Raw genomic sequence first — 26393 nt, 5'->3', positions numbered from 1 at the left:
TGAATTTTATTTTAAAGAGAAATGGAACTGCATATTTTTTTTAAATTTTGTTTAAATGACTTTTATATATAAAAAAAATCGAACCAAACCAAGTCATTAACACTCTTATTTTTAAGGGATGTTGATCAATAAAAAAAAATTTAAGTTTAAAAACAATTTTTTTAAAAAAATTATATATATATATACTTTACTTTAACTAATATAAATCATATATCAAAAGTTACAATTAATAATAGTTGTTGATTATATTTTTTTAATCATATTATTAGAATGAAACATTAATCAATTTTATAAATAATTAGTTTTTATCAAACAACCTAATTGATTACTTTGTGTAAGATTCTTCTCTTTTAATTATATATTTTTTTTTATCACTAAGACTTGAACTCCATCTTTTTAATGGGCCAAGTCTAGTATGCAGGGCAGATTAATGGTGTTGTAGTGGGATCAAATAATTATTTTTATTTGATATTTTTATGTAGAAATAAAGATATTTAGTGTTAATTTTTTTTTTCTATTTTTGATAAAATATTTTATATTGTATAGTTTTTATTACAAAGATAATAATACTTTATTCTTTTTAGAGAAAATATTTGAGCGTTATTTATTTTTAATAGTATTTTTATTTAAAAGGGAAATTGTTGTTATTTTAAAAGTGATGTATAATTGTATTTGTAATCAATGACTTAATACTCTTCTCTTTATATCCATTTGATTATATCAAATTTGATAATTAAAGGTTATTTATTAACTTTTGTGAAACAAATTTATAAACATTATATAAATGATTGATAACTTAAATATTGATACACATGAATTTTCTATCATTGTTTTCCTCATAATACTCTCTTTGTATCTTTTATTTATTTTCTCTTTGTTTTTCTTACCACAGTTTGTGAGGTTCCACTGAGTGCACAGATTTAACCATGGTCGTTCTGTAACCCTTTGAAAAGCAAACTTTCTCCTTCAATAGTTATTCACTATTATTGTTGTGAAAGATAATTTGTTAAGTACTATAATTTATTTTAATTTAATTAGTAAATTTTAGAACATAACAAATTTCGTAAAAATAAAGTTAATGTCAATTTTTATTATAAATCGAAAAAGATTTTTGGGGGCATGTGAAACTAATAATTAACATTTATAATCTTAATTCTTTTAGAAAGAAAATATGTAGTTTACCTTCTATGTAAATGTATACTTATTATATATTTTTTAATCATATTAAAAAACACACAAAATGAATATTTCATGTAAAATTTAATATTTTATATATTTATTGGATAAACTTTAATTTGTATAATTGGCCTAGTCATTCATCATTCATGGCTTCCTACCTATCATTATTATTCGAATCAAAATTTGTTAGTATTAATTATGTTATGTTCAGTTGGACTAACATCAATCATTGATAGAAAGTTACACCTAACAATAATCATTGATTGGATTTGGTCATATTTAACATTACGAAGGATTTTCCATTAATGCTATTTAAAATGATTTATAACATTAAACAGATTTGTGAGTGTCGCCGCACCTGATCCTCGCTTGTTTTCTTCCCCGACAGATACTCTGGCCGGAGCGTCGATTCTCGATGGCGGCTGAGCAGCCTCAGGGTGGTTTTCCGATGGTGGAGATGCACCACGGGGCTCTGCAACGCACCGCACTGGATGGCGTGTTGCTGAATTTCTGTTGCGTTGCCATTGGAAGGTGACTTCTTCTGCTTGTGTTCATTTAGGAGTATCGCACCCTTCTCCTTTGATTTCAAAATAATCTGAAATTTGGGGAATTTGCATAACGGTGAATCCCTTGTTTGAAATCTGAAATTTCTAGGTCACACAAGATATCTAAACTCAACGTTTTCTAGTTTTGTAGAACGGCCTCATTTTGAGATCTTGCACCATTGAGCACCTCCACCAGCGTCGCGAACTAAAAACCCCAACATCCTGTAAGTGATTGCTTGATTTTTTGTGTGTTCTGAAATGGTGAACTTTTTTCATGGCGATGTATGTTGACTCAATTGAATTTCTTTTGGAACGATACTGTTTGTTTGAGTCGATTTCAAAGAGGATCTAAGCTTGTGCCTATCAAAGAAGCAATTTCTGGCGGTTTATCCTCCAATATCGAATTGTCACAAAATATTTAAAAACTAACCGCCACCTCAGCACATAATGGAATTTTTTAACCGCGGGAACAAAAAAGAAAACAAGATTTAAAACTGGTTAGTTTTTTTTTAGGGACTAAAAAATAAAAGGTTTAAAAAGTTAAGGACCTAAATACATAGTTAATCCAAGGATGAGGTATCTCAGTTAATTCACGCTCTCAAATACCACCATCCCATACATTAGTCATTTAGAGAAACTGTTAACTTCAAATCAGAAACTCATATAAAATTAAAGGTTTTATCTCATATTCTCTTTATCAGTAGAAGATCATACAAAACTGAGTAAATAAATTACAATTTTCCATATCTCTTCTACCTATTAATTCATAAAATTTACAAACTCATCTCGATAAAACTCAAAACTATTCTAATTCTTTAGAAATTCAATTTAATCAGACCAGATCAAATTCAGAAAGAAAGTTTCAAACTTGGTTTGAATTTATTGTAATTATATTGGTTGGAATTTTTGTAATTGATTTTCCTTTTGAGTCCTATTTCTTTTATTTTGAATTAGTTATTGAATTTGCGCTTAATGTTTTATCACGATTAACACTCATTAAGAAATTGTTTTGTAATCCAAATCTTGCAATTGGGGAATAGGGATTTAGACAGTTCCAATTCAATAACCATACACCTCATGACTAATTTTCTCGCTTAAAGATTAGGGTTCATAATTAGGAATAAAGGGTTTACCATGAAGGATTTGGGGTTAAACCAATTATCAAAAGTCCACTTGAGAAAGCATGAAGTGGGGATGTCAAATCCCACAAACTATTAACCAACCACAATTTAATAGTAATATTTATTTTAGTCTATGCTTAATAAGATTTTTGAGTAGGTTATAAACCCATTTGACAAGTTTATAAGCTATTTTGATCAAAATAAATATGTTTAATACACGAAATTATTTTAGTAGTTTCTTTTGATAAGTTACTTAAAGTAATATATGGAAAATAAGTTAGCTTAAGTTATTAATTTTTTTGTTCTAATTTTATCCTTTATCATTTTATTGAAATTCTATTTTACCCTTTTATTCTATTGAAAAAAATCCTACTTGTTCTACTGTTTAGAAAATTCCTATTATCTAATCTATCATTCTTATAAGTACGCGACAGTCAACTCATCAATTGTTATCGTCACGCAATTCCTTAAGGTTAAAAATCATTTGAATCATATTAACTTTATAATTATTTGTTGAATTATTTTTATGTTTTTTTATTATATAACCTAATTTGAACATAATTTCAAATATATATGATTAGTTTTAAATAGAAACTTTGATTTGTATTATATTTCATAGTCATACAAGTGAGAGACATATAATTAAAGCTATTCTTGTATAAATAGAAAAAAAATGTTAAAAAATATAAAGAAAACACTTTTTTTGTTTTAAAATGATATGATTAATAAATTATTTTAATGTAAAAAAAGATTTTAAATAATATAATTCTAATAAAGTTTATTTCATTTAATTTTACTTTTTTTAAAAAAATTGAGTTTAAACAGAGTAAAATCATCAAATCTTTATCATTTTCTTAAAATACAAAATTTAGAAATTATCCAATTCTTTAAGAATATAAGTTATTAGAAATAAATTCAAATATAAAGAATAATAAATATGTCATTTTCTATCATTTGACATTTATTAGTTAGACTTTCCAAATACTTTCAATTAAATATGCTAGCTTATAAGCTTTCAGCTTTTCAACTTCTACCTTATGCCTTACAAGCTTATCAGCTAATTTTTCCAAACAAAGCCTTAATATAGGACAAGATTCACTTACTGCAGGTGTGACAACATGTTTGGTGAGAGGAAAAAGTTGTGCTCAAGGTCCTCCTCCCAATATAATGGAAACGAACTTTTTTGGGACAATCTTTGATCTCGAGAATGAAAAAATTTGTAAGGCCTGGAACTAAGAATGTAGTGATTCTAAGAAATAAGTTGATAAAAGGACAAAAATGGAATTGTACTACTCGGATTCAATAAGCCTCCATATTCAATGGCTAATCGAGTAGATATCTTATTTTAGTTCATTAAAGTCCCTCATCTAAATCAAGAAAGAGAAAAAGTCTATCTCTACTAATTATACAATGAAAGATTAAGGTAAGATCCAATACATATTATCAATGAGATAAGATAAAATATAATCTTATCTTACTTATAATATCTAAATAGGGAATTAAGCCTATGGAGATAAGATAAGATATTACTTATAATATCTAATTAGGGCATTAAGCCTATGAACTTAATTTCACCACTATAAGAGGAGTCATAAGGTTCCAGGTAACCAACTTCTATTCTAACCCTACTCTAGATACCTATTCTTTATTCCTTTGCTTCTAACTTGACCATTAGTTATAACACCTCGTTTTTCGTAAAATAAATTGAAAAGGGTTTTATTTAAAAATAAATAGAGTAAAATGATGCTTTAGAAAATAAAGGGATGTTTTAATTGGTTATTTATTTAATGAAAGAGTAAAATAGAGTTCTTTTTTATAAAATAATAAAATAAAGAAAAATAGAGTAAGTAATAGCCTTAGAATATCCTAGCTATAAATAGAAACATATTATATCAGTTTTTACAATTACGATACATCTCTACACTCTTCCTTCCTCCCAAATCCGTTCCTCCTTCTTCCTCTCATAAAACCCTCTTTTTGTTTCGTATACATCCAAACATGTCCTAGTAAAACTATAATCTCGGACTCGATAATCGTTGGATCAGCCTGAAATTTGGATACTACCTACGAAACTCATTTTCTCACATTCCCAGTGTTGGGATTTGCAAAATAATGTCTATAGAAAGAGAAATGTCTCTTGCATATAGACAGTGAAATTGAGGCTCTAATCCCTTTTCCTTCTCTTTAACGCTTGGAAATCATAGCAAAGCAACTAGAGGAAAAACTTTAGGAATCTTAGGAAATTGTTAGAGACGTGAAAACTGACTTCAATCTTAGGAATCTTTTAAAGACCTGGTTATCATAGCAATCTTTGAATCTTTGAAAGATGTGGAAAATGACTTCAATCTGAATCTAGGTTTAAATCATAGTCCAACCCAGAAAATATTTTAACACAGACTATATCTATGAACTATAGAAAACACACGGCTCCTCAATTATTCTCAAAATAATCTTAGGCAATTGTTAGAGATGCCGCTATCGTTGTTAGACTACACGCATGAGCCCTCTTAGAGGTAAGGGATAAGTTGTTCACAGTTGGGGAGTAGTGAGAACATGTGTATAGATCCTTAGAGGATTAATTGAGATGCGTTTTGGAATGTTTCTGCAATTTTGATTCTATCTTTACAATTATAACTATGAATTATATATGTTTGATGAGTCAATTGATGTATCGACGTAAAATTACTATGAAATTGATGTGTTCTTGTGTTGAGTGTGAACCCTAGAAATAAGGTTTCTTCTTCTTCTAATTAGCGTGAAAACTGAATGATTAGTATGATGTCTTTACTAGTTAATTTGCATTTTGAGTTTATATTTGAATCTAGCATACTTTGATTAAGAATAAATGGTAAAAAGAAAAAATTCCTTTGTGTTTGTTTTGCATATTGCGGTAGATTGAAAAAGATATTGTAATGTTATATTAAAATAAACTCTTTTTAATTGAAAATAATATAATTAAATTTAATATATATATATATATATATATATATATATATATATATGTTTTGTGTCATGCAAATATTACTATTGTGTGATGCGTATATGATTCATGAGGCGTGATAAATTGTTATATTGAGATTATGAAATTGTGATTGAGATTGTGTGTAAGTGATAAATTGAGTATGTGTTGAATTATAAGATACATGTGTATTGAGATTTTGTATGCATTAAGTTATGAGCCATGAACTATACAATCACACAACTATAAGACTCTTTAAGAGCAACAAGTTAATACATACCGAGTATTGTGATGGGATCCACTGTGGGAACTCAACGAGTGAAATCACTTTTAGGCGTGACGAGTTAAAATGATTTTGAAAAAAATTGAGTAGTTGTGTGTATTGCATAGTTCGTAGGTAAAGTCTGTGTTTGTGCCAGGTATATATTAATACTATGTGATGTGTGTATGATTCTTGAGGTGTGATAACATGTTGCTTTTGGATTATAATATTGTGATTGTGATTGAGATTGAGTGTATGTGATAAATTGAGTATCTGTTGAATTGTAAAATACATGTGTATTGAGATATTGTACGCATTGAGTTGTGAGCTATGAATCGTACAATCACATGACTGTAAGACCCTTTAAGGGTGACGAGTTAATGTCCGACGAGTATTGTGATGAGATCCACTATGGGATCTTGATGAGTTTAATCACTTTGAGGCCCAATGAGTCAAAATTATTTTGAGAATAATTGAGGAGTCGTGTGTTTTGTATAATTCATAGATAGAGTATGTGTGTTAAAATATTTTCTGGGTTGGACCTGAATCAAGAGGGAGAGGCCCTAATGAACTCTTCAGAATCTAAGCCTTGGGGGTAAATACACCTGGTTTGAGTGCTTCTTTAAGCCTATGCCGATCTCACGTGGTTGGAGCATTCTCGCAAAATAGCATGACTTTGACTGGTCTCCCTATGATTTTACTTAGTGAGAGTGACCTCACTTACCAATGTGTGATCTGTCTTGTTATGTACTCCTAGGCGTCCAACGAGGTTTTTCATTGACATGGTACCATATTGCATATAGGATTGAGTCTTAGTGTATCTATTGCATAACACTTGTATAATGATCATTGTGACTTATTATGTAATGGTGGGTAATGAATTGTGTGAGTGTGAGATGTCGTGTTGTACTTAAGATGTGTTTTGAACATGTGATTAATGTGAAGGTGTGGAATGTGATTTTGTTATTGAATCCTTGGGACATGTGATGTTATACAATTAGTGGTAAAATGATGCGAATTATGCTAACTTGAGTTTGTTATACTTATATTATGTGTGTGTGTGTGTATGCTTTCATTTATCTCTACCTGTTTAGGAATATGATAACTCACTCCTTATATGTTGTTTGTATTTGGATCTTGTGATGATCTCGAATCTTATGTTCATGAGAGCAGATGGCTAGGTGGATGATTTTAAAGAACTTCATGTTAGAGGACACTGTGACACAATGCTCTGATAGGATGTGATATTGGGGCACGGGTTTCTGTATTAATTGCATGAAGTTCTAGACATGTAGTTTTTATCATTTATGTTTCACATGCTAAGTCTTTGGTTTATTCTCTAGAGTTTTGGATGACTTTGTTTTGAGTCGGAAATATTTTCATACCCTTAATTGATAAATTTTTAATTTGGTAATTAATGCGAATGTGAACCTTTTACCCACGTGAACTCCTTTATGTTTATGGAATAAAATCATTTTATGTAATTTCTCATTTCATTGTATCTTATTATATAAATATGTATATCAGAGTAGAGGGTGTCACATCAATGTGTCTTCATAGGTGCACCACACCACCGCATTGGAAGGAGCTTATGGAGGAACATCACCGTTAGGAAATTCTACTAAATTTGGTAAGAATTGGAATCATTCAAAAACATAAATGACTAAAATAAGACTTTTAAAATAGTGTAGCAAAACTAAAAATAGTAAAACATAAAGGACCAAAAGTAACATTTAGCCTTTCATTTTCAATGGCAGAGAATGATTCTGAGATTCTTCTTTGCTTTTAGTCCACAGAGGAATCCAAGAATGACTCATAAAAAGTTTTTTTTTCCTCCTTTTAAATTGTTTATGGATCAAACTCCTTTTTCTTTTGTTATTATGTTTTTCGCATAACAGGCTTATGAAGTTGTCTTAGACTGTTCGTTCACACCGAGTGTGGCATATTCACGCTCAACATGAATGCATTACTTATTAGAATTTTCCCATAAATTTTTGTGGGCTACAATTAATTATAATATTTTGTTTTACAAAAAATAGACTAATATTATGATCTATTTGATGAAACTTGAATCCACTAATAATGCAATTAATTCTTGCCTGGCTTCGAAAACCTAATTCTAATTAGTGTGAAAAATGGTGTGGGTCAAACCACTAAGTCCATAATGGAAGGTGTCTAGGATTAATAAATAATAAGATTAATTTCATTTGTTGTCACATTGTTCATTGCTCACTAGAGTTTGTCTCATTAAAAACCCTTGTGTAATTAAGCAAAGGAATTAAATATTTTTAATTCATATAAAGTATGTGTTATTCTTGGTATAAATATTCTTACATTACTGCCCCTCCACACGAGTTTGAACTGCTCACGTTGAGCGTGGGTGTTTATCTTTCGCATCTAGTGTGATGCACACTCACACTGAGTGTGAGTGATCCAATTGTGCTCCTTTTGCGACTTCATCCTCTTGTTATTCCCTGTATGATGTATCCATGCTTCCCTGTCGCCTTGGTAATTTGTATTTCAATATCTTTGTAGTTGGGAAGCTTCACTTCTTCTTTCTTGCAGGTCATGAACCTTCTCCTGCTCATTTTCCTACCTTCACGACTCAAATAATTACATAAAAACATGCTTTTTTTTTTTACAAATATCATCAATAACCGATTGCATGAAATTATTTATCATTGGATCATTTTTCAATTAAATTTACTTTGAACTTATGCGAAATCCATGTGAAATAGCTTTATAAATCTACTGCAGTTGTAGATTTATCATTGCTAAAGAAGAAAAAAGTTAAATTATATTTTAATTCTTTATCTTATTTTTAAGATATACTTTTAGTCTTTTATCCTTTAAAAAATCCAGCTTATTAGTTGTTTAACTTTTAAATTTGAGTCATTTTAATCCTATATATCAAAATGACTCAAATTTAAAAGTTAAAAACCAAACAACTCAAGTTTAAAAAGCAAAAGAACCAAAACTAAACTAATAGATTTTTATATAAAGTTTTATCCATGTATAAAAGTCTTTTGCACAATATCTTTATTTATTTGATAGAATTTTAAAATTTTTATAATAATAATAATAAATAGGCTAAATTACTCTATTGATCTTTTTATTTTATTTTAAGTTGTAATTTGATTTCTTATTTATTAAAAGTCGTAAAACGATTCATAAGTAACATTTATCATCTTCGATCTTGGAACATGACTTTGAATTCCTTTTTATATTAATTAAATATGTGAAATTTTTCTCATTAAATTAATTATTTGAAAATTATAAAATTTAATTAATGTTCGAACCAAAATAGGACACAAATACGATAAAAATTACATGAAAAACCAGAAAACATCTAATTATATACATGACCCTTTTGGTGAGAGTAAAAAATTACTCTACGACTAAAAAAAATCTCTACATGCATCACACAGTCAACGCACTAGTGAATTCCATATTAATCAAATTAACAGAAGAGTATTGTCACAATTTAAAAAAACATTGTAGGTAGGACAGTAATCACATGCACCCTTTCCTTTAATAAGTGTTATACATAGAAAACGATAGCAGCTTCTTTTTTTAAGGAGAAATAACAGAGCGATATGATATTCAATTTGCTACTGTTATGCTTCCCAAGTTATCCCAAGGCAAAGTTACTTAATGTTACCAAAAAATAATAATAAACTATCCTTGATTTGCAAGTAAAAAAAATTTGACCCACTAAAAGCAAAATCCTAAAAGATAGAAATTCTAGTTTTATGTAACAAACTCTAAAACAAATATTTTATTTTATAAAAATAAAATTAATATAAGTTATATATTTTTATAAATTTTAAATTATAAAACAAATATTTACTAACATTTCCCCACATAATTTATAATTTTAAAAAACACAATTTGTATAACAAGATAAAATAAAGAGCATGTGATATTGTATTTTAGTATAAGAAACCTTTCGAGCTTGAACCTTATACCTAGTGTTTATGACCTTCCGATCGAGAAAAATATAAAGACTTAATTGTCTTAAACTACACCTTATTTAACCAGACTTTAGTATACAACTCCTATAATATTGGTGTTCATTTAGGTTCTAATTAGTGGTTGTGTGTTACATGACCTTGCGCATGCATCTTGTTTCTTGAGTGTCACTTAAAGATGAACCCATATTTCACAATGACAGTTCCACCACCACACTCACTAGATGAATCATCAAAGAGTGGTTTGTGATCCCACCCCTACAATAACTGCCATTGGATCCATTAAGAGACAAACTTTTAGACAACAAAAAAATACATATATGTAAATACCTCAATCTTAATATTGCCACAATTTATAATACATCTCGTCATAGGAATGAAAAATGGAACAACTCCGCAAAATAAATATTTTGGTGTACTTTAGTGAACAAACAATTTTTTTGTTACATGTTGAAATCCATTCATGGGATCACCAATCATACGGAGAGATATGTCCATTGTTGTGACTAAATAATGAGCTTTAATCTCATTCCCCTCAACAACTCAAGTACTTGTTGGCGCGTCAACTTTTTTGTAAGCAGATCCACAATATTATTTTTTGACCTGACAAAGTCAAGAGAAATAACACCATAAAAAATTAAATTTTTGATAGACTTATGTCTCACTCTTAAGTGTCTTCTTTTTTCATTAAAATTTTTGCTAGTAACTTTAGATATAACAACTTGACTATCACAATGCATTGAAATTGGAGGTATATGCTTATTCAACAATGGCAAAGTACATAGCAAATTTTTAAGAAACTTAGCCTCACTAGAAGCCGTATGTAAAGCAATAATTTCCGCTTCCATGGTAAAATGTGAAATAATAGTTTATTTAGTATATTTCCATGATACTGTAACACTAGTTAAAGTAAAGACATAACCACTTGTCAATTTTGTTTCATTAGTATCAAAAATTCAATTTGCATCACTAAACCCCTCAATTATACCATGAAAACATGTAATGAATGCCATAATTAATAACTCCTTTAAGTATCTAAAAACCCTTTCTAGTGTAATCCAATGAGAATGATCTGGATTAATAGTATACCATCATAATCTACCAACTGCATATGCAATGTCAGGCCTAAAGAAGTTTGTCAAATACAACAAAGAACCAATAATTTGAGAATATTTATGAGCAGAAATTCCTTTACTAAAATTTTTCTTTAACTTAATGGATGAGTCATAAGGCGTAGAAGCATGTTTCACATCAAAATAATTAAACTTCTTCAATAGCTTTTCAACATAATGTGATTGGGTTAAAACCATGCCATCATCTTTCTTTATAAGCTTAATACTCAAAATCACATCTACAAGGCCAAGGTCCTTCATATCAAAATTACTAGACAAGAAAGACTTCACATCATTTATGAAATGTATATTACTACCAAATACCAATATATCATCCACATACAAACATAAAATGACACATCCAGTATCATCAAATTGTTTCACATACACAAATTTATCATTATTATTGATTTGAAACCATACGAAAGAACAATTTGATCAAACTTTTCATGTCATTGCTTTGGAGTTTGTTTCAAACCATATAAAGATTTAACAAGTTTGTAAACTTTTTTTTCTTTACCTGGTTCTACAAAGCCTTCAGGTTGGCTCATATGAATTTCTTCTTCTAAATCACCATTTAAAAAAAGTATTTTTTACATCCATTTGATGAATTTCCAAATTAAAAATACAAGCAAGTGCAATTAAAACTCTAATAGTAGCAACTTTAGAAATTGAAGAATATGTATTAAAGAAATCTACACCTTTTACTTGTTTATAACCAATCACAACAAGTCTTGCCTTGAATTTTTCTATAGATCCATCAGTTCTTAGTTTCTTTGTGAAAACCCACTTACAACCTATACTTTTACAACCAGGGGGGAGATAAGTTAGAAACCATTTTTTATTGGTTTTAAGAGAACTCATTTCGTCATTAGTAGCTTATTTCCAAAAAGGTGCATCAATAAACTTTATGGCTTCACCACAAGTTTTAGGATCATCTTCAAGCTGAAAAGAACAAAATTGAGAACCAAAATCCTTAACTTTTTTTAGATCTTTTACTCCTCCTAGGTTAAAAAACAACGGCCTTATTAGCATTACTACAACATGGTAATTAGAACAAGAAGTATCACAAACAGATTTAGACAATTTATTTTTCAAACGAAAAACATTTTCAAAGAAAGTGGTATCTCTAGATTCCATAATAGTATTATTAGAAATTTCAGATACTTCAAAATTAACAACCAAGAATCTATAAGTAGTACTATGCAAAGAATATCCAACAAAAACCCAATCCAAAATTTTTGGTCCATTTTTTCTTGTCTTATTAATAGGGATGTTAATCTTTGCTAGACACACCCACACTTTAAGATATTTTAGATTTGATTCTCTTTTTCTCCATAACTCATAAGGGGTTTTTTCAAAAAATTTATAAGGAACCCTATTAAGAATATGACATGTAGAATATAAAGCTTCACCCACATATTTTTAAGCAAACCAGAACTTACAAGCATAACATTTACCATATCAAGCAAGGTATGATTCTTTCTTTCCGCAATACCATTAGATTGAAGAGCATACAGAGGTGTCACTTCATGAATAATACCATGTATTTCAAAAAAGTTACTCATATCTAAAGATGTTTATTTTTCACTTCTATCAGAACGTAGAATTTTAATTTTCCTTTCAAATTTATTTTCTACTTCTATTTTATATACTTTGAACTTATCAAAAAATTCACTTTTGTGATTAACTAAATACACATAGCAATTTTTGGAGAAATCATCAATGAAAGTAATAAAGTATCTCTTACCACCACGTGTTAAAACATCATTACTATAACATAAATCACCATGAACCAATTCAAGCAAATTAGTTTCTCTTTCAATACATGTAGTAAAACCCTTTCTAGGTTGCTTTGCTTGAATACATGTTTCACATTTTTGTTTGAAATCAATAGAAGCATTAGGAATAAGATTAAGAGACATCACTCTTTTGATAGAATTCAAATTCACATGTGCAAGCCTAGCATGCCACATATCAGAACATTCAACATTTGCATAAAAGAAGAAACACTAGATATTTTATTAATAGAAAGAGGCATAAGACTTAACTTAAACATATAATCACAAATGTAGTCTTTACCAATAAAAACACCATGTCTAGTAATAACAACTCTATTGGACTGAAAAACAACCTTGTACCCTTGTTGGACTAACAAAGAAGTACTTATTAAATTTTTTCTAATATAAAAAATATGATAGACTTCATCTAAAACAAGAAAATTCCCTGAAGATAGCTCTAGCTTCACTTGACCTTCTCCTAACACATATGCCATACTCTCATTCCTCATTCTCATAGTACGTGTGCTTGATTCCTGATATAAAGAAAATAATTTTTTATCAGCACACATATGAACATTAGCCCCAGAGTCTATAAACCAATCATTTGAGTTAAAAATATAATTTAACTTAGGGCTAGTGACATGGTACCTAAGGTTAAGGGAAAGAGGTATAGGTTGGCGATGGCATTGAAAACAGTTCTTCGTCAAATGATTAGCTTGCCCACAAACAAAGCAAAAAACTTCATTCCCCAAATTTTTATCCTTAGGCTTATTTTTGTTATTAAAAGCATTGTTCTTATTTTTAGAATAAGAAGGCTTTCTACCAAACTTATTTTTGTTAAACCCATGCTTCTTGAAGGACTTAGAGAAAGGCTTACTAGAGCTCTCAAAAAGATAGGTCTTAGAATGAGAATCATATTTTTGCAAATATTTTTTAGAAAAATGATGTTTATCCTCAATGCGGAGACAAACAAGCAAATCATCAAAGGTGAAACCTTCATGTTTTAGTTTAGACTTTGAGCAAAAGCAGTCCACGAAGGAGACAATTTTGAAATCATGAAACCACAAACATAATGTCAGGCAAAACAATTCCTTTCAATTTCATGTCATAAACAATGTTTTCAATTTCATGGATCTGATCTGAAATAGATTTACCATCAACCATTTAAAACTCAATCATTTTTTTACAAGAGTATAGACTTAAACCTTTTTCAGTAGATCCATATTTCAATTCAAGTGCTTCCCATAACTCAACAAAAGTTTTAGTATGGCAAAAAAATCTTATAAGTGTTATCAGCCAAATCACTTAAAATGTGTTCATGATAAAATATTTTTATCAGAAACATCATGCTTAGTGGTGGAAGATTTGGTAACAGTAGTTTGAACTATATCAATAGAGGAAATTGAAGTTTTTATTTCTCTTTTAGAAACCACAGAGTATAAATCAAATTTAGTAATCCAGAATTTCATTTGTTGTTGCCAACAGAAAAAGTTTTCACCCGTAAATTTTTCAGGCTTACTAGAAAGGGACCTAATCATATCTATGTCAGACATCTTGATAAAATAAAATGCTATTGCAAAAAAGACTATGCAAGAAGAAAGTAGATTTTTCTCTCTACGACTACAAGAAAATAAAATAACATAATAAATGAGAAGAATTGAAGATGCAAAGCCTCAAACTAAATAAAAGAACAATAGTAACAATACAACTTCATATATGACAAAACATGGATTGACAATGCAATATAACATACACTAAGTATAAAGGAAAATAATTTTAAAGAAGTTTTAAATAACCCGGTTGAAGCTCACAAATACTATCTTTACATAGAAAACATCCTCACTACACTAGTAGGAGGATCTGATTGCGCTTCTCTCCAAAGATACGACAACCCGTTGATTTCAAATCATGTGTAGCATCTCAAAAAGTAATTTTTTATAAGAACAAGAAAAGAAGAAATTTAGAGAAAAAATTGTTGTTTGTAGTGCCTAGAAAAAATGTTTTTCTACTCATGTCAATTGATTATAGAAGACGAAGAATATATATAGACATAGATCCTCTTATACAACACACAAAATTCAAAATAAAACTACCACACCTAATAAACATTGAAATCCAACATACAGAAAAAGAGCAAACATAACATATTCAACATGTGTTAGAGAATTATAAAACAAATATTTTATTTTATAAAAATAAAATTAATATAAGTAATATATTTTTATAAATTATAAATTATAAAACAAATATTTACTGATTGAACCTGTGTTACAGAATTATTTTTAACATATTGAGCATGTGTTACAGAATTATTTTTAATATATACTAGTTCATTAATCTCAATCAGTGGCTAATTAATTTATCCACAGTGACGAAGTTGATGATCAGTTCAATTTTAATAATACTAAAAATGGATCTAAACAATAAGACAGTATTATAGTAGGTAACAACAACTAATGAAAGGTTGTGATTTAGCTGGAAGTTGACTTGTAGTAGACGAAGTCGTATACCTACATCTATTTTGGTGTCCAGTATCCGACCACATCCAGAATATTTACAGTGTCCAACAAAATCATCATCATGCAAAACCTTAGTCGCATGGACAAGCCAAAAACCATCACACACTACGTGTTGATAAGCTCCGCCGACGATACTGTCGCTGGTTTCACGAGCACTCTCGCCAAGTCCCTGGAAGACCAGGGATTCCCGGCGAGAGTGCTCGTGGACCACCGCGACCTGAAGAAAGCGGAGATTGAGACAGTGAGGGTGTTCATCGTTGTGTTGTCCGAACACTATGCAATTTGTCCGTTTCGGTTGGATAAGCTGGCCGAGATCGTGGATGGGTTAGGTGCCCGGCAGCGGGTTCTCCCGGTGTTCTACTATGTGCCCACGTCTGATGTGCGGTATCAGACTGGTAGCTATGAAGTAGCATTGGGTGTTCATGAGTACTATGTTGAACGTGAGAGGTTGGAGAAATGGAAGAACACTTTGGAAAAAGTTGCTGGCTTTGGCGGCTGGCCCCTCCAACGGTATCCGATTCTTTTCACCAATTTCTTATTCTTGCTCTTGCTTTAATGTGTTCCTTTTTTTAATCTGTCTGATACCCTCTTGTATGGTCTCTTGAATATAAGAAGAAAAAAAAAGCCTTCAATATTTTTCTAAAACATGTTTAGGAAGAAAGATACACTAAAGGTAGTTAATCAGGTAAGGTGGTGTTCCTGGATGGAAATTAATCATAATTGATAGATACTCTTCATTAATGTCATGGTGGGAAAAAAAATATGAAAGAAATGTTTGTTGTGTATTGACCCTGAACTAGTTAAATCGTTTAATATCAAACACAATTTAAGTGAACCTGTTATAAATATCAAGACATGGACAGAGTGCATTTAGTAGGACTTCACCTATGTTCCTTTGATTGTGCAGGACTGGGAAGACATATGAATACCAGTATATCGAGGAGATTGGTAGGAAGGTCTCTGAACATGTTGCTTGCTCTGTTGAACTGCATTCTCGAGTGCAGAAAGTTAATGAACTTCTGTATTCTGAATCTGATGATGGTGGAGTCAAGATGGTTGGGATATGTGGAGAAGATGGAACAGGTAAAACAACAGTAGCTTGTGGAGTTTATTACTCCAATGCTGCTGGAAACAGGTTTGACTATTTTTGCTTTCTTGATAAGGTGGGAGAATGTTTAAGGAATCACGGATTTATAGGTCTCATAGGTATGCTTCTCTCTGGAATGATTGGTGACAGCAACAACAACAGTGATATCATGAAATTTGGAAATACAAACAAAGGAATGTCAATATTAAAGCGAAAATTCTTGAAAGAAGAAAAGAAACTTTTTTTAGTTCTTGAAGACATTTATGATGAAAAGCAATTGCAAGACATTGTTAGGCTAACTAACTGCTTTAGTTCTAACAGCAAAGTCGTCATTACAACTAAGGACAACTCTTTGCTACACCGTCATGAGATTAGATTGTACGAGGTAGAGAGGTTCAAAACAAAAGAAGCTTTTCAATTGCTTAGTTTGAAAGCTTTTAATTCTAAGAATTTGAAATCTATGTATTTGAGCATTTTAGAACGAGCAGAAACTTATGCTTCAGGGAATCCATTCATTCTAGAAGTGATGGGTTCCTACTTGCGCGGAAAAAGCGTAGAGGAATGTGTATCTGCATTAGATCAATATGAAAAAATTCCAAATAAAGAGAAACAAAGGATAGTTCAAATAAGCTTTGATGCTTTGGAGAAATGTCATCAGAAAATGTTGTCTTGCATTGCCTTTTACCTCAATAGACAAGATTTGCAAGTGGTTGAAGAAAAACTTTATAGGCAGTTTCGTGTCAGTCCAAAAGATGGTATTAAAGTGTTGCTTGATAAATCTCTTATAAAGATTAATGAGCATGGTCGGGTGATAATGCATGACTTGACACAAAACATGGTTAAAGATAATGGTGACATTACAACTTGACACAAAACATGGTTAAAGATAATGGTGACATTACAACTTGACACAGAACATGGTTGGAGATAATGCCTAAACCATAATATCATTTCAAACAAGGTCTATCTGTCACAATTGTTTGGAGAAAAAACTGTAAGACTGATATAGATGGTTGTTTTTGTAATCTTTTACTTTGATACATCTCCTTTATCAATGGAGTTTCATCGTTTATTGATGTTACTTTGTAAAAAATGAAATAGGAGCATGTCAAGCAATTGAAGCAAGAAATCCAACCTGCCTCGAATGATGGAAGCATTTCAACAGATGGAATTGGGAGAAAGTACGGTAAGATTGATATGAATGGTTTGGTTTTCATTTATCACCTAGATATATCTTCTATAACAAATGAAGTAATTGACCTTGTTTTTTTTTTTTTTTGACTTTGTATACAATTTAACAGGAGTATGGCATACAAGAAATCCAGCCTGCCTCAAATGATTGAAGCATGATTTGCAATTTGGTGGAATTAATTGGAACAAAATACTGTAGGAACTATATGGATGAATTGCTTTTTCATCATTCATCTTGATATATTTCCTGTAATGTTGTAAGTCTGTAAAAGTGATTTTTATTTACTTAAGTTAGTTAGTTTGTATACAATGGAATAGGAGTGTGGCATGCAAGAAATACAACCTGCAGCCTCAAATGATGGAAGAATGATTTATAATCCTATGGAATTTGAATATCAATTGTCATAATAAAACTGTTCTTCCTCCTCTTCTCAAGATCCTTCATGATATTGTCTAAAATTTGTTTCCCTTTTTCCAAAATGGTGGCATATGACTCTAAGGACTTGTTTCACTGGCATAAAGACATATTGAGCAGAGAAGCAATTTGCTTTTGTAATCACTGGCCATTGTTTTATATGCATTGCACATTTGATTTATATGTGACCGCATGGCTATGTCGGAGGGGGGAAGTAATTGTACATCTCTGCCCATGTTTCCATTTATTTGTGGTGTCCGAATTTGTCACATCTTGTGCCAAATTTGCCTTTTAATAATACAACTTTCATTTGCTTAGCAAAAAATAAATTGCACATTTGATTAATAAGGTTTCTGGCAGCACTGTGTGAGGAATGGACAGCTCCAAATTTCCAAAGATGAAATGGATTTGGGCAGAACCTCCTCTGGTAAGCATTGGAGGCTGGGGCAGTCATCAAGAAACAAATTCTTGAAAGAGGAGAGGTGGCAAAGACCCTTCTAGTCCAGTCTTTTAACATTTGGACAATCACTGATTTCCAGAGAAATAAGAGCTTGTGGCAGTAAATCTTCCTCAGGATGATACTCCACATCCAGTCTTCCAATAAATAAGAATTCTAGAGAGGGATTGGCTCCCCAGGCCCTTTTCAGTGAGGCGATGAGTTTCAAGCAATTACAAAGAGACATATGTTTTAAATTTGATGGCAAACCTCCTTCTAATGATTCAACTTTTGGAATTTGGACAATCATCTATAAATAAGTAACAAAAAGATTGAAGGAGGATATGCATGTGTTCAGGCAATGATTCAAATTTAGGGCACTCTCTGATTCAAATTGAGGACAAAGAAGTTGCTCTGGCAGGTGCCCTTTCAGCTTGGGGCATTCCTTTATACAAAGATGTTGAAGACATGAAAAAAACCTGTCACAGCCTGGCATTCCCATTTTTCCCATTCTTCCATTTGGCAGAACTCCAGTGTTTCTAAGGATGTAAATGAAGAAGAGTTATTCCCATAAAATTCAGCATCAATAAGCAATATCCCATTAAGTCCATCAATCCTCAGGTACTTGAGACATGACAAAAGTCCAAGGGGAGGCAAACGTTGCCATGATTGACAGTTCTCCATGGTTAAGGACACCACATTCAATAATGAATTATTGAATAATCACCTTGGAAAGTGTTTGGAAGGATGTAGATTCTCAGTTAAAATTCCATCCCTTTCTATTGTTGAATCATCAAGATTTTCAAGGTCCTCAAGCACTTGTTCCATACTTGATTTAATTTCCTTGTTAAAGGAACTAACAAGAGAAGATTTGAAGAAATTTGGTACCTTGCAAGTGCAGCCAGTGCAGGTTTGAGATTCAGCTTCAACTTGGCATTTGGAGATTTCATATTGTATTTCATCCAAGAGATCCTCTGTGTCAAGTACAGCATCTTTGACCTTAAGAAGCCAGTTTCTGAGATGTGGATCTCTGAACTGCTTTAGTTCTGCATCATCAGCCAAAACCTGGATGGAGTTCAGCATGATTTCCAAGTTGTTGAGCAGCTTTTGATCAAGCTTTCTTCCACGAAAGAAGTCCAGGATTTGAGGAGAAGCAAGTTTCTCAAATGCAACCCGAAGGAAAGCAGAAAGAAGAGCACCACCTACCAATTCGGCAATTCTAGTGCCATGGTAGGAAAATTAGTAGAGTGGATGAATGAAAATGATTAATTTGAAGTGCAGGGTTAATATTCTGATGAAATGAGTAGTAATAAGCTATTTTATGAATGGTGATCTTTTTCTTTGATGCTCAGTCAACCAATAACTGTTGAGTCTTTCCGATAACACAAACTTCAACAATTGTATTGTGTGGTGTGTGTCACCTTTATTTTGTTAATCTATCATCAATTTTTATTAGTCTGTTCGTTTACACAGATAGGTACAGTGAAGAAGTTGTGTTCCTTTGTTTACAACAGTCTTCTTTGATGGGTAGAAAGCTGCAAGATGTTACTGTCATGAAGTTTATTAAATTGTTCAGTAAAGTTTAATTCATGAGTAAATCTCTTTCCACCGAACGAAAGAAGCCAAAATGAGCATCAAACTATTAAAAGTTGACAACTGTATACTGATTTGTTTGTAAAATATTTATTCACCTTAATCTTTTAAATTTCTTCTTAATCCAAATTGCCCCTTGTCCCACACAACCCCACCACTCTGTGGTGCGAGTAAGGAGTAAGGAGTAAGGACTCTCTCACCAGCTTTTTTGTGCACATTAATATTTGCTTGAGTTATGAAGACATCATCTTGATTCATTGCACACAATATTGTGGTCTTTTGCTTGGATTGATGATATGTGATCTTTGTTTATAGTTTAAGTAGATTGGCATGTGATTGTCAAAAACTATTTATTCCTATTGCAATCAAAAGAATGAAGTATTTACAAAATATACTTATAAGACTGAATTTTAATTCATCACGCGATTAACAGAAATAATTAATTTAATTTATATTTTATGATTAAATATGTTTTAAATTTATAAGTTTTTTAAAATTATTTTTGTTATTAATATTTTTTTAATTATTTGTCAAATATATTTTTTCTCTTCTTTTAATTAGGAAAATTTTTAGATTAAAAATAATTAATAAAAAAATATTATGAATTAAATTTTATAAAAAATAATAAATATTATTTTAAATTTGGGTCCTATAAGAAAGAAATATAAGAAATACTCAAATGTGCAGGTAGTAAGTTCTTTAACTAATTACATATTGTGCAGCTTGAGTTTTTCCTTGATCAACCCATAGAAGTTCATACATTCGCAAATTATAGCAGATTGCAAATGCAAAAAGGTTTATTAGTAGTGCAAAATGAAAGAGAATACAGCAAATTGCAAATGCAACAAGGTTTATTAGGTGTAGGTTTATCTGCATATTGCACTGCTCAAGTTCGGATTCGGATTCATTTTCCTGCGGGGAGTGCAGGGTTTAATTTAACTAAAACTTTTTTATTTTATTATTTATTAATATAAAACAAAATAAAGTTTGGTTAAATTTAACACTGCAGTCTCTGTAGTGAAAAATTCACTGTTAGGGATCCAAACCCAATTCTTTTCCACAACCCTGTATTATTCCTCTAGCCATCAAGTGCGTGTTTGAATAAGCATGATTTTGTGAAATTAATTTTGAAATGATATAATTTATGTTTTAATATTGTAATTATATAATTAATTTAGAAGTAAAATCGAATATAACTATTTTATCTAACGTCAAAGTTACTCAAACTTGTTGATAAGTTTGTTCTCACTAAATTTTTTTTACGAGAAAATAAAAGATAGGAATGTCTTTTTGGTTTATGCTCTATGAGGGGTGAGTAAAAAAAATTAAAGATAAATTAATATTTTAAAGTAAATGAGTGGCAGAAGAAAATTTGGCTTCTTTCGTTAGGAGGAAATACATTTTTCTTTTTTAAAAAAATAGAGCATTTCTCTCAATTCATACTTCTTGTACTTTCTTAATCTTCATTAGTATCGATCCAAGCCATTGCACGGATCATATTGATTTTTACATATATTCCAAAATAACTTAATTATAAATAACTTAATTATATATATTAACAAGTTGAAATATATTAAATTGATCCATGCAATGCACACTCATAATAAAGTAAAAAACACATTTTAATTTTCTATAGTTTTAATTGTTCCTATTTGTTCTACTTCTTTTCTTTTTTAAACTACAGTAATCAAGACTTTTGACTTTAACATAAAACTCTAGATATCTCTAGAAGTTTTGGTTCTTTAGACTACTAAAAGACTAACCCTTAATTTGAAACTTAATCACAATTAAAATTTCTCACCGCTAACTTTTCCAAGATTTTGTTCTACCAGTATTTAAGACTTATTTACACAAAATAATAATAATAGTAATCAAATATTATATTAAGCTTTTAAAAAATCTTTTAAGCTTAATTAGCCAAGCAAATTAATAATGCATTTGGATTAGCTTCACGATTGAGAAATAATCAAATACTTTTTATTTAAGATAAAGCAATAATCATTTCATTTTTTTATGGGATCACCATGATTTTGTGGGATAAAATTGATTCTTGATGTTATCGAAAGACAGCAATTACCACATAAAAATTGAATGAATATATTAATTGTTAATAAAATCGGGGGTAAAAAGAACTACATGAATTAGTAACAAACATTATAAACTAATGAAAAAAGTAACATTCCAGAAAGTATGAACAGCATCAAGCAATGATAATATCAAGTCTACAAAACATGTGATACAATGAACTTGATGCCAACAAACCCTATCATTAACTCTTGTTAATTGAATGCCAGCTTCGACTAGTTTATATATCCCCTCCTTGAATTTATACACACCCTCCATGATGAGAACAGAACATTCACAAATTTGGACCAAGGGAGTTACGATAAGCATAAGATGTTGATCAACCACAATGCACATCAGCCTGCACCAATGTAATAAAAAAATTACCAGAACACTAGAATAGTACTACTGATAGATATAATATGACTGATTTGACTGACACTCAGCTAAGACCAGACAAATTTCAGGTCCTAGCAAATTCAAAGGAGAAACGAAGCAGTTAATCCTCCAAGAAAAAATGACAACAATGCCTTATCTCAACCTTGACTAATTTCCTTCTATTTCACCTTGCATACATCTTCTGCAGTCTTGATATTTTTTTTTTTTGTCAAATCATCAACCTGTAAGAAGGAAATATAAGAAATCAAACTACCAAAGCTATGGAACACGGTAATCTATTCAGTTGCAATAAGCATATATAAGTTACTTCTTTCTCCAGTCTTTTTATGTCATCTTTGGGGAGACTTGAATACAACTTCTTTATTGCATCCATTGCCTGTAAAATTAACAACTTTAATCAGAGTCTGCAGAAAATTATGGTATGCTGGGAAAAAATAATAATGACTACAGGACCACCCTTTTTAATTTGAAAATATAAAGATAACCCGAACCATTGACCAGGCTCTCCTGTATTGCATTTTTTGAAATTTCGAAATATTTTATATGCTCTAATGATTAAAAAATGCATTTTAGAACAGGACATAAGCAGCTACTTCTTCAAGGGTGAATGGAGTGAAAGGAAAAACACCAATTCCATATTTGAAAACTCATAAGAATGCTTAAGCATAAAAAATAGTGTTAATCAATGCCTGACCAAAAATAATTCAAGTTGGTGATAATAATCAGAGCGTGGGAGAATTTCATTCTTTCCACAACTCCACTATTCTTATTCCCTTTACTTACATTGCTAAATGGCAAACCTTACAAAAAAAGTTAGGGAAAACCTAGGCCACACCAAACCTTTTGCTGGGCTCTTCTAATACTTTGACTAGCATCTTCACATGATTTAGCAACCAACTTAGTCATAGCCTGAAATAAATGTCAAAAAAAGGATATACCGGCATGATATATGAAAAGAGGTGTTTAAAGGATAAACAATGATTAAATGGAGTGTAATGAGTTTACCTGAATATGCTCTTTGGTCAATCTGGTCATTTTCATGGTGAAGAAGCAGTAAATTAGTTGATTAATATTGAGCTTGAAAGTCAAGTTCTTATATAGCTACTATATCAGGCCAAATTCACTCAGACAGGCATGTAACTGAATGTCAATAGCATGTGTGCTTACGGCTGAATAACAGCAATCAATCTTTCACCATCTGATTTAGGATTTAGCCCAATGGAGATGAAACAATGGCATTCTCTAATTGTTTAAGTGTCTGCAGAAGTTAGGCATATCAAATGCAAAAGTAATACTAGTTTAGTACTAAGCAATCTACAAGTAAGTAATAACAAACTGCAACTCCTAAGGCAAAGTACCTCTGCAAGGTTTTTTGATCTAAGACTGAAACAACAACAAGCCAATTCAAAGGCATCTTCAAACCACTTGTTTCAACAATGATATGATCGAGCATTCCTGTAGAGACATGCTCATCATTATTGCGCTCGATCAATAACTATCAAGAGACACAGATGATCTATAAACAATTGTGACACGCATGAATATACCTGGGGATGCCCTTCCTGTACGTAGCTGCTTGCTCAGATGGAATTGCCAATGCAGCCATTGCAGCCTCCATCTGCGAGACAACATTATTGCCTTAATAGTAGGGCCAACATTTGGTGGAACTTCAATTGTACCGACACCCCCTTCATCCTCCAAAACGTATAAACCAATGACCATTAAAATCAAGTAACATTTATAATGCATAATAATAGTTAGACATTAAAAGTTCTGCACACTACAGTAATTCAACAAAGAAAATTGTTCAGGCAAGCTATCAAGTATCAACATGTTTCAATCAGAAAAATCCCATATCAACTTTAAAATCTAACAGCTTGATCCTTGGAGTTAGCTGATTGCAATTTCCAATCAGTAAAGAGAATTGCATGCCTCATAGATTTGTACTTACAATCATAAAACTTTACAAACATTTATTACATAAACATTTCATTTTCACAGGTTGCAAACTCAATTCAATAAGTAAATTCCACCAACAACCCTAGAAAACTAAAATGCATCCAATTCTTAAAAAGATGCTGGGAAATTCAAGAAACTATCCCAAATTTCTCTTAGAGTGTGTTTAGATAAGGAAATTTTAAATTCTGAAAAATTTTAAATTCTAAGAATTTCAAATTATTCAATTGAAATTCTTTTATTTTCAAAATTTTATGTTTGGATAAAAAAAATTAAAATTGTGAGGGTGAAAAAAAATGAATACAAAGAGAAAAGAAAATATGATTGATGTGTTTCCAAAGAGAAGAATATTGATGTGACACGAGGAGTCACAAGGGAACCCGGACACAGTGTCGCATACCACTATCCCCCATCAAAGCATTGAGTCAACGAGGCAAGGCATGATCCAAGCCCTCCATGTCGGTGAGTACAAATTCTACTGAAAGAAAATTTTGTATGAAAAAAATTAACACAAATTCTACTATTTAATAAATAATTTTAAATATATAATAATGCTTTAAATGTATAAAAAATTACCTTAAATATTTTTGTCATTTATGAAATATACTTAGTTCTCTGCCAATTTTTTCCTAAATATGACAATTGTATTTTTGAAAATAAAAATTCTACAAACTAACTTTTTTCTCTAAATTTTAATATAACGGAATTTTTATTTTAAATTATAATATTCATATACTAAATAAAATTTGAAAATAATATTTAAAATGATTATAATAATTTTATTTTATATTTTAGATTATTATATTAGTTATCTCCTAATAGTAGATATATGTATTTTTTTCTTTGCACATTTATTGAATAAATAGTCTTATATTTAGGTACATAGACAAATATATTTGTTCATATTACTAATTACTAATTTTTGACCGAAATTAATTAATTATTTTTTAGTGGAATATTTTCTTAATCATATATATATATATATATATATAAGGCTTAAATTTAAAATGTTACAAAACAAAAGACTTGTGGTGTTGAGCATAGTTATCAATCAATCACACACATGGTTATCAAGTCGTAAATCACCAATCTAATTTTTAAACTGTGAATCATAATTTGTATTGAGACAATAAAAAATAACTTTAAATATATCATAGTATTCAATTTAATATTTTTATACTACAAATAGATAAAACTTAACCACAAACTTCTCTGTCTCTTTCTCACTAGGTTTGAAATAGTTCGAGGGTGTCCACAATCATTTTTGTACATAGAAACTGCTGATATACACCAATTTGTTTTCTAAAAGAACTATTTTAAAAAGTTACAACTATAGAACAAAATATGTTAAAATACCACTAACTCTTTACCACAAACAAGTGGAGTACACAAATTTTTTAGTGAATGTGTGAAAGAAAGAAGATGCATCGTTAATGGAGGGTCAAGAATGATTTTAGCAAAACCAAATAATCTTGATAAACCATACAAGATTGAAGGGTGAAAAAAGCCCTTCCCCATGCTCTCAGCCTCACCATTATTCAATGGGAGTGGAATGGTTACAGTGGGCGTTAAGATCTTTTCTTATAAGAATAAAACAGAAGAAAAGGGGAAACAATACACAAACTCTTCACGCACGAAACCATCAGTTGTTCAGAAACCCAAAAGTGAATTCAGTAGTAGTGCATTTGATTGTTTTGGAAAGAAACAGATAGAAAGAGGGAAAAGGATATATACAAACAAAGAGAGAGAAAGAAAGAAAGAAAAACCTTTCTGGACGACAACCAACGTAAGCATAAGGAGAAG

The 26393-nt window shown here is 30.6% G+C and overlaps 2 protein-coding genes and 1 long non-coding RNA gene across 9 annotated transcripts; 2 read left to right on the top strand and 1 right to left on the bottom strand.

Moving 5' to 3' along the window:
- The first annotated feature begins 1482 nt into the window (after window positions 1–1482).
- Window positions 1483–8096, top strand: LOC114387668. 5 transcript variants are annotated; one of them, XR_003661372.1, is made up of 4 exons: window positions 1483–1710; window positions 1868–1948; window positions 7594–7696; window positions 7824–8094. It is a non-coding gene; the product is annotated as an uncharacterized LOC114387668 (long non-coding RNA). The 5 variants fall into 5 exon arrangements; XR_003661375.1 differs by having other exon boundaries at window positions 1484–1710; window positions 7627–7696; window positions 7824–8096; XR_003661374.1 differs by lacking the exons at window positions 7594–7696; window positions 7824–8094 and adding an exon at window positions 7240–7524 and having other exon boundaries at window positions 1485–1710.
- Window positions 8097–15398: 7302 nt separating this feature from the next.
- LOC114386881 (disease resistance protein RML1A-like) lies at window positions 15399–19934 on the top strand. 2 transcript variants are annotated; one of them, XR_003661193.1, is made up of 5 exons: window positions 15399–15959; window positions 16357–17371; window positions 17413–17530; window positions 17638–17722; window positions 17838–17888. XR_003661193.1 is itself a non-coding variant. In XM_028346944.1 (4 exons), exons 1-4 carry the CDS (start codon window positions 15511–15513, stop codon window positions 17873–17875), a joined length of 1137 nt encoding a protein of 378 aa, XP_028202745.1. In that variant the 5' UTR covers window positions 15403–15510; the 3' UTR covers window positions 17876–19934. The 2 variants fall into 2 exon arrangements, 1 of the variants encoding a protein (XP_028202745.1); XM_028346944.1 differs by lacking the exon at window positions 17413–17530 and having other exon boundaries at window positions 15403–15959; window positions 16357–16921; window positions 17838–19934.
- A 2378-nt stretch (window positions 19935–22312) lies between these two features.
- On the bottom strand, window positions 22313–24813 carry LOC114387772 (ribosome-recycling factor-like). 2 transcript variants are annotated; one of them, XM_028347972.1, is made up of 7 exons: window positions 24182–24813; window positions 23993–24089; window positions 23640–23892; window positions 23475–23543; window positions 22942–23010; window positions 22777–22855; window positions 22313–22596 (listed from the first exon to the last, which is right to left on the bottom strand). In XM_028347972.1, the coding sequence occupies exons 3-6, from the start codon at window positions 23673–23675 to the stop codon at window positions 22793–22795; spliced, it is 237 nt and encodes a 78-aa protein (XP_028203773.1). In that variant the 5' UTR covers window positions 23676–23892; window positions 23993–24089; window positions 24182–24813; the 3' UTR covers window positions 22313–22596; window positions 22777–22792. The 2 variants fall into 2 exon arrangements, with proteins under 2 accessions (XP_028203773.1, XP_028203772.1); XM_028347971.1 differs by having other exon boundaries at window positions 22313–22855.
- Window positions 24814–26393: the final 1580 nt, after the last annotated feature.

The sequence above is a fragment of the Glycine soja genome, chromosome 15, assembly GCF_004193775.1.
Source record: "Glycine soja cultivar W05 chromosome 15, ASM419377v2, whole genome shotgun sequence".
NCBI lineage: Eukaryota > Viridiplantae > Streptophyta > Magnoliopsida > Fabales > Fabaceae > Glycine > Glycine soja.
Note: the sequence above shows the minus strand (reverse complement) of the source record. Positions and strands in the feature narration are given on the sequence as shown.

Coding starts and splice junctions, on each gene's coding strand:
- LOC114386881 (XM_028346944.1), top strand. CDS start 15,511: ATGCAAAACCTTAGTCGCATGGACAAGCCAAAAACCATCACACACTAC. Junction 15,960..16,356: donor GGCGGCTGGCCCCTCCAACG/GTATCCGATTCT, acceptor TTGATTGTGCAG/GACTGGGAAGACATATGAAT. Junction 16,922..17,637: donor ATGAGATTAGATTGTACGAG/GTAGAGAGGTTC, acceptor AAAATGAAATAG/GAGCATGTCAAGCAATTGAA.
- LOC114387772 (XM_028347971.1), bottom strand. CDS start 23,675: ATGAAAATGACCAGATTGACCAAAGAGCATATTCAG. Junction 23,011..23,474: donor TTAGAAGAGCCCAGCAAAAG/GTTTGGTGTGGC, acceptor TTAATTTTACAG/GCAATGGATGCAATAAAGAA. Junction 22,856..22,941: donor TAAAAAGACTGGAGAAAGAA/GTAACTTATATA, acceptor TCCTTCTTACAG/GTTGATGATTTGACAAAAAA.